Source organism: Nymphaea colorata, chromosome 13 (genome assembly GCF_008831285.2).
Source record: "Nymphaea colorata isolate Beijing-Zhang1983 chromosome 13, ASM883128v2, whole genome shotgun sequence".
Taxonomy (NCBI): domain Eukaryota; kingdom Viridiplantae; phylum Streptophyta; class Magnoliopsida; order Nymphaeales; family Nymphaeaceae; genus Nymphaea; species Nymphaea colorata.
Genome location: NC_045150.1, coordinates 8412208 through 8420643, shown reverse-complemented (window position 1 = coordinate 8420643; position 8436 = coordinate 8412208). Strand labels below are relative to the sequence as shown.

Here is an 8436-nt window from a genome sequence, read left to right as displayed (position 1 = left end):
TAGTTGACATGGTTTTTAATATTTTGTGGGCTATAATTGACATTGTTAGGAAGTCATGTTGGAATCTGCTGGACTGAAAGCTTGGACCCGGGATGAGAGTAGACTATGTTGTTACAATGGTATTAAAGTCGGTTTAACATTTGAACCGAGAGTCATACACATGCAAACATGTGTGCTTTATAAGAGGCAGATTGTAACATCATATTTTGAAAATTTAGTCGGGTATTTAAGATTATGAAAAAAATTGTAATACTATATTTTAAAAAGTTTAGTCTTGTATTTAAGATTAAGAAGACACTTATAAAACTTAAAAAAAAAAAACTGTTCATTGGTTATCTAAAACCAAAGTGCAGGTTAAGATCTGCTCCACGAGAACATGAATCCTAAACCGGATTGTTCAATCCCAATACGAAGTCCATACATGTTTTCATTTTTTATTTTCAAATTACTTTTTTGAAATTAAAAAGTCTAATTAAAAAGTCTAAAAGTAAGATGGATATGCGTTCGGTGAGGAAACCGATATGGCGCTCATACCGCTATTCCTGCCGTCAATACATTTCCATTACTTAAACTAAAAAAAGACACTGAATTGTGCTGGAATGGACCGTTACCCGCCCATAAAATATTAGGAAAGCTGCGGTCAGATACGACAACGTAAGGACCCTCTACAACTTGAGCATCTATCCGTTTTTCCTCATTTTTTCACAGTTGCATTCTTGAGAATGGCGAAAATTTTCAAATAGAAACAAACAAAACGAACATTTGTTTTCTGACAAATTGGAAAATTTGGTCAGAGAGAAAGTGATTGGTGGCAAATAGTTGCAGTGAACAAAGGAGTTAGGCGCAGAATATTTACATTCTTTTTAATCTCCAATTGCAGAACAGAGGCATCACTAAGATTATGAACTGGGCCATTAAACTAAGATTATGAACTGGGCCATTAAAAAATTCAGCAAAGATCGGTCTTTGGACGAGTATCTTCTTTTGGTTATTTTGGTTTCAGGGGGAAAGAACATGGGACAAGGAATTACAGACAAGTCGTTCTTCCATCCAAGTTGGTTTGTCCTTTTCCTGTCACCAGTAGCCTCTGCAAGAACATCTCCCATCCTTGAAATGGTGAAACCTGCTAGAATCTCTCAAGACGATTTCTCTCCCATAGCTCTTGCTCATGAACTTTGCAACTTCATGGCAGTCGCCGCACACTCTAAGGTTCTTGGTCACCCGTATCGGCTTACCCTGCTGTGAGTTCAGCAGACCAAAAGCCATTGCCAACTTCTCACTGTGATCACAGAGAGCATCTTCTTTCCCTTGATCATCCAAGTCGATTAGAGCATATCTCTTGTTAGGAGTATAGCCTTCCTCCTTCATCTTGGCCTTCACCTTCTTTAACAGCGTCTGTATGTCTTTGGAGTTCAATTTTGACCTATCCCCAGCAACGAATAAGTTGGTCTTTCCTTTGATCTCAATCCAACTGCATCCTGGGTTCTTTTTCAGCCTGCGGCTAGTGATTTCAGCTCTTAATTTTTTCACACCTTCCCACTTCTCAGCCTCTGCGTATATGTTTGATAGAAGTACATAAAACCCTGTATTTTCTGGTTCTAGCTCAAAAACTTCCTCTGCGACTTTTTCTGCCAGTTTGACATCTCGATGAAGTCTGCATGCACAAAGCAGTGCACCCCACACTGTGGAGTCTGGCTTGACTGGCATTTCTTGGATGAACTTGTAAGCTTTCTTCAACTGCCCTGCACGACCTAGAAGATCGACCATACAAGCATAATGCTCAAGCTTTGGCACAATGCCATGGTCATTTCTCATAGAATCAAAGAGTCTCCACCCCTCTTCAACTAAGCCTGTGTGGCTGCAAGCATAGAGAAGAGGTATGAATGAAACTTCATCAGGCCTTATGCCTGCTTCTTTCATCTGATTGAAGAGGGAAATGGCTTCCTCGCCAAAGCCATTCATACCATAGCCAGCGATCATAGCAGTCCATGAAACAAGATCGCGGTTTGACATTCTATCAAAGAGGGCTTTGGCAACATCAAGGTCACCACATTTGGCATACATGTCGATAAGAGCATTATTAATGAAACCATCTGAGTGATACCCATTTCTTACAATGTGGCCATGGATTTCCCTCCCTCGGTCCAGAGACGACAGACTTGCACAAGCAGGAAGAGTGCATGCCATGGTTACTCCATTGGTCTTTACTTCTTTCTGCATTTGGCTGAACAGGATGAGCGCTTCATTTGGAAGATGGTTCTTCGCATAGCCACCTATAACCGTGTTCCACGACACTATGTCCCGAACACTCATCCTATCAAAAATTGATTGCGCATCCTCCATGCTTCTGCACTTCGCATACATGTCCATGAGTGCATTAGCAACAAATAAATTAGATTCAAAGCCGTTCCTTTTGATATATCCGTGTATATCTTTCCCATATTTAAGAGAGCCACTAGAAGAACAAGCATGTAGAACACTGGTAACAGTGAACAGATCTGGTCTAACGCCTGACAATTCCATCTCATTGAACAATTGGATTGCTTTCTCCAACTGCCCATCTCGTGCATATCCAGAGATCATTGATGTCCAAGACACAACAGTTTTTTGTGGCATTCTGTCAAAAACTCGAATTGCATATTCCAGTTTTCCACACTTCGCATACATATCAAGCAAGCAGTTGCAGAAAGTAGTCTCCTCCTTGAGACCAACTCTTAGTGCATGCCCATGAATTTCTTTTCCGTATAAACTATAGCCGAGCTCTGCAGAAGCTGGAAGGACTGTAACCATAGTTGCCAAATCCGCTTTAACTCCACAACTCTTCATCTCTCTAAAGAATTTAATGGCCTCGTTGGCCCTACCATTCAACAAAAGTCCACCAGTTGTTGCATTCCATGATATAACATCCCGTTCGGGCATTATGGCAAACACTTTCTGTGCGCACTCTATCCTCCCACATCTCGAATAAAAGGAAATAAGAGCATTACCCACTGTGACATAGGAATGAAACCCCGATTTTATCAGCAAATCATGAACCTGCTGACCACCTCTAATGCTCTCAAGCGCAGAACAACATTTCAAAACACCAGAAAAGCTGTAAGAATCAGGCCTTACTCCATTTCTTTGCATTTCAACAAAGAGAAACACGGCCTCTTCATACTCACCCGCCTTTGCATACTCATTCATGATCAGATTCCAAAGAAAGACACTCCTTTTCACCATGCCATCAAACACCCTTCTTCCTTCTTTTAAGTCCCCACATTTTAAGTACATAAAAACCAGCTTCGCTCCCAAGACACCATCTCGTTCAATGCCACAGTGACACACATTAGCTTCAATTCTCTTGCCATCATCAAGAGATTGACGTTCAGCACAGAGTTGAAGAAGGCTACAGTAAGTATCCACGTCCAACTGTACATTACTACAATCACTGAATACTTTCATGGCATCTTTTATCCTACCAGCTTCACAAAATCTAGCAATTTGCCTTCTGCAATCACCAAAATTTTCAGGCAATGGAGATTCCAACATGGGCGTACAAAATTTGGCAGAAAAACAGGAAAATGTAAGCTTCGAGTTGGGTTTGAAGCAGACTCTACCGCTCCTGCTTAGGTACTTCCAATTTCCTTCATTTATTGGGGAAATTTGGCAATTCAGATGTAGGAAGGTGAGCGTTTCCATTTCATGAACCGACGTTACCAACGAAATCGTCTGGATATGCGGCAGAATTCAGAAAGGTGGCTTTAGAGGGTAGTAGGCTGTGCCATCCGCACTTTAAGATCCTGGTCAGCAATTCTCTGGATAGCAGGTTCAGGGATTGGGAAGTGCTTCGTTAACGTTGAGTAGCAAGCTGGCATCCATCTATCGTATTAGACGGTCGAGATTTTAGATCTCTGTTGGAAATGTGATTTGGTGAATACTACCTGTTGTATGTATAGAGGTAAGGGGGTAATCAAAATAACTTTTTGCAATGAAAACATATATTACAGTCAATTACCTAGATTAAATATGTTTTTTAAATTTTTATTCACCAAAATATTAGTGGTTTATATAGAAGATCCAATACTAATAATAGAAAATTCAATATTTTCATAGAAACAATTTGACTTAAAGCATGCTTTTAAATTACATTAGCATTGATAAGCATATTAGTATGCTCTTTTTTTAACAAAAAAGTTTAAGTGGACTGATTTTTTCTCTCAAGTGGGCAGATATATGTTCCTATCTGTGTTCTCCCTGAGACAGATTCAAGACCTCACTTTTCTATTTATTGAGTACCTGACGCCTGCCTTTCCGTCTCAACCTCCTTCACAGTCCTCCGCAGCCTTGTGTCGCCAACCATCACCCCATCAGTTTTTTGCAGGCGTCTTCAACATCTTTCTTCGCCTTGTCACAGCCTGCTGCAGTCTAATTATTCTCTTTTGTTTCTGTTATTCTGAGATGCCTGCTTTCTTCTGTGGCAATCTCCTCTTTCTCTCTCCCCCTTCTCTCTCTCTCTCTTACCTTACTAATGCATTGGTCGTGCAGAAGATAATTGGTTAATTTTCTTTAACACATACAGACTGCTTAGAGAGCGCCAAGAGATCACTATCACAAGGGCAGTGTGCCGTTGAAGCCGTCTTCTTTGTAATTCCTGTTGCACCACAGCGTTAGTAATCTAACAACTATCACTAACGCGACTACATTTCTGCATCGCTGTCGAGGTTCCATCACTTGTCAGGCCCTGACGCATAAGTAAAGATTTTTACAGTGAGACATCTTTTTCTTCGTGTTAGTGAAGTCAAGTTCACTCATTCATGGACCCACTGCTGAAGAAAATTTAATTGATTGATTGTATTGTAATCAAATTCAAGTATTTATATAAGAGTGAGCATAACGTTCAACCGTTATTTCATCCTCGTAAAAAAGGGAAAGAAAAAAGGGATTTGTAAGTGAGATCTTTCGAGAGATTCAACTTGCCTATATGGACTAGATTTACATAACGTCTAACACTTCCCTTTAAGTTGGAGCTCCTGAGTCAATTAAGGCTAACATACCTCTTAATTTGAAAAACGATTCCTTTCCTAAAGGCTTTGTAAAGATATCAGCAACTTGATTTTCAGAGTTTACGTGTTTGGTGTAGATTTCTTTACTTTCGATTTTCTGGCGAACAACATGACAGTCGATCTCTATATGCTTAGTTCTTTCATGAAACACCGGGTTTGCAGCTATATGTATTGCTGCATTATTGTCACAATGTAACTCCATAGGCTGCTCATGAATGATTCCAAAATATTTGAGAATATATTTTATCCAAGTCATTTCACAAGTGGCTAGAGTCATAGCTCTATACTCTGCTTCTGGAGACCTTGATACAGTGGATTGCTTCTTGACCTTCCATGATATTGGGTTGTCTCTCATAAATATGCAGAATCCAGAAGTTGATGTCCTTGCCATTGGGCATGAGACCCAATCCGAGTCACAAAATCCTTTAACAACAATGTTGCTATTAGATGATAAAAGAATACTGTGTCCAAGAGATGATTTAATATATTGAAAGATGCGAAAGGCCATTTCGAAGTGAGTGGTTCTTGGGTGTGCCATGAACTGACTTAAAATATGGACACTATGAAGAATATCCGGTCGTGTGATGGTCAAATAGACTAGATGACCAATAATTTTTTTGAAAAAAGTAGGGTCTTCTAACAGTTGACATTTTTCATCATCTGTCTTTAGATGTTGTTCCATTGGTGTGTCACTTGGTTTGGCCCCAATATATCCAGCTTCATGGAGAGTGTCCATTATATATTTCTTTTGAGAAAGAAAAATTCCACGTTTTGATCTTGCAACTTCAATCCCCAAAAAATATTTAAGTTCTCCTAAATCTTTCAATTAAAATTTATCATTGATGATGACCTCAACTGATCAATGACTTGTTGATTATCCCCTACAATAATAATGTCGTCAACATATACCACAATAAAAATACTGTCATTCTTGTTGACCTTAGAGAACAAGGAGTAATCTGCCTTAGATTGAGAAAAATCAAGGTGTTGAAGGAACTCAGTGAGTTTAAAAAACCAATTCCGAGATGACTGTTTCAACCCATAAAGAGATTTCTTTTGCCGACAGACAATGTTTTCCCCTTGTCGGGTAAAACCAGGTGGAAGAGACATATAGACTTCTTCTTGCAAATCTTCATGAAGAAAGGGATTATTGACGTCGACTTGGTAAAGAGACCACCCTTTAATAGCAGCAATGGATAGAAGGCATCGAATAGTCGTAATTTTGGCAACAGGAGAAAAGGTCTCGGTGTAGTCGATACCTTTGGTTTGTGTATATCCTTTAGCAACAAGTCGCGCCTTATGTCTGTTAACAGATTCATCGGCTTTATACTTGATTTTGTAAACCCAGCGACAACCAATGGGTATTTTGCCTGGTGGAAGAGAAGTGATTTCCCAAGTACAGTTTGCCTCTAACGCTTGAAGCTCAGCATCCATAGCATCTCTCCATTCCTGATACTGTATTGCCTCATTGAAAGAAGACGGTTCTCGGTTGTTGAGAATAGTAGTTAAAAAGGCTTGGTGACATTGGGAGAAATTATCAAGATGAAGAAAATGGTGCATTGGGTGATGTGTTGGTGTTGTAGAGTTAGTACCATTACCCAAATTAGAGGATTTGAGCCAGGTAGAGTAAAAGCACCGATAGTCTTGTAAATGAGATGGTACCATGCACTGCCGAGTAGAACGCCTTAATGGTAGGTGACTAACAGTGGTATCGTTGGAGTCAGGTTGTGGCATAGTGGGTGGTGGAGGTTTGTTTGGTGATGTTGACAGAGAGTGTTCATATGACAATATGGTGGTAGTTTCGTGAGATATGGAATCAAGACTAGGAACCATGTACTCATATTCAAGAGATTCACGTGTAGGGAGAGGCAACACAAGCCGACTATCACTATCTTGGATGCGAGAAAAAGGAAACTCATGTTCTTCAAAATGAACGTCACGACTTGTAAAGACTTCATGTGTTCATGTTTATTTCGTAAAGTTTATTTAACTTCACGTGCTTCCCCTCGTCGCCTGAAATTGGGCGTTTTCCCAAAATGGGAGAGAAAAACCGAGGGGGAGAGGGAGGAAGTAGAGGCGATTCTGTTGTTTTGTAACGAGGTCGGCTGAAGCAAGGACACAACAACAACCGTTAAAACTGCTCACCCAAAACAGGGGAAACAAGGGTCGCCCAAAAAACAGGGGAAACAAAGGACAAGCGGCCGGAAAAACTGCGATTCTGGTCGGCACCAGTGTCGAAATCGGTCAAGCACTGGACGGTTGGAAGTGCAACGCAGAGACGATGGTTCCTTTTCAGTCTTAGGGTGAGAGATGGTCATTGGAAATAATGGCAAATTTCTGAAGTTGGCAGGCAGTGGTTTGTGAAGGAGAATAACACTGCAGGGAAGGCGACCGGAAATCTGAAGATTCCGGCCGGCTCAGGCGTCGGTTCCAGAGCTTGGGCTCGTTGGAACCAGAACGGTTGCCGACGCCGGTGGTGATAAACAGAAGAACAGGGGCTGGGCGCAAGACTTCTGTTGAACAGAGGAAGAAGGGTTTCTATTGCAAGGAAACACCAGCAAGACTTTTGTTGCGGAATCCTCTGGCGCTGTGGAAGATGAAGCACGAGCAGATGCTGCCCGTGCTCGCCCTGGTCGACTTCAACCTGGCTCTGATACCATGATAAACAATGGACTGAAGAAAACTTAATTGATTGATTGTATTGTAATCAAATTAGAGTATTTATACAAGAGTGAGCATAACGTCCAAGCGTTATCTCATCCTCATAAAAAAAGCAAAGAAAAGAGGGATTTTACAACGGTGAGATCTTTGGAGAGATTCAACTTGCCTATATCGACTAGATTTGCATAACATCACACCCACGCCTTGTTATTTTCACATCGGTGAACAATTAACGTATACTTAGGGGAAATCACGTTCAAGACAAGACCCCGACGCTAATACCTAGTGTATACCTTCAAGATTTTGACTTGATTCAAGGCCTGGATAGACTTCTATTATTACATAATTCAAACTTGGGTGTCATGCTTGCCATTGCTTATAATCCAAAATGATAACACGCCAAAATTGACAGCGACCACAAGATTTAAATCTTGATTTCTTATGGTATATACTTGCAGTTACGTGGTTAATAAGAGAATATGGCCATCTAACTTTTCTAAAAGAAAATATGCTATGCCTTAAAGAAAGTATGGTATGCCTTATTTCCAACCCTTAACACGTTAATGTAGATCGTCTTCTTTAAGCCAGTGAGTTGACCACCCAACTCTTCTAGCTGCAACAAAGAAACTATACCTGTGAGGCTGTGAGCTAATAATATTAAAAGAACTGAACGGCTTTTATGCTTTGCTTTCCATATAAACTAATTATGCTTACTTCCTTCCGTAATAAC

At 40.4% G+C, this 8436-nt stretch overlaps 1 protein-coding gene across 1 annotated transcript; it reads right to left on the bottom strand.

Annotated features, from left to right (window-relative positions):
• Positions 1–713: 713 nt before the first annotated feature.
• LOC116266606 (pentatricopeptide repeat-containing protein DOT4, chloroplastic) lies at positions 714–3859 on the bottom strand. The gene has a single exon (XM_031647878.2). The coding sequence runs from the start codon at positions 3679–3681 to the stop codon at positions 1075–1077; it is 2607 nt and encodes an 868-aa protein (XP_031503738.1). The 5' UTR covers positions 3682–3859; the 3' UTR covers positions 714–1074.
• Between the last annotated feature and the right edge of the window lie 4577 nt (positions 3860–8436).

Excerpts from the sequence above, each read along its gene's own strand:
- LOC116266606 (XM_031647878.2), bottom strand. The coding sequence starts at position 3,681 with ATGGAAACGCTCACCTTCCTACATCTGAATTGCCAAATTTCCCCAATA.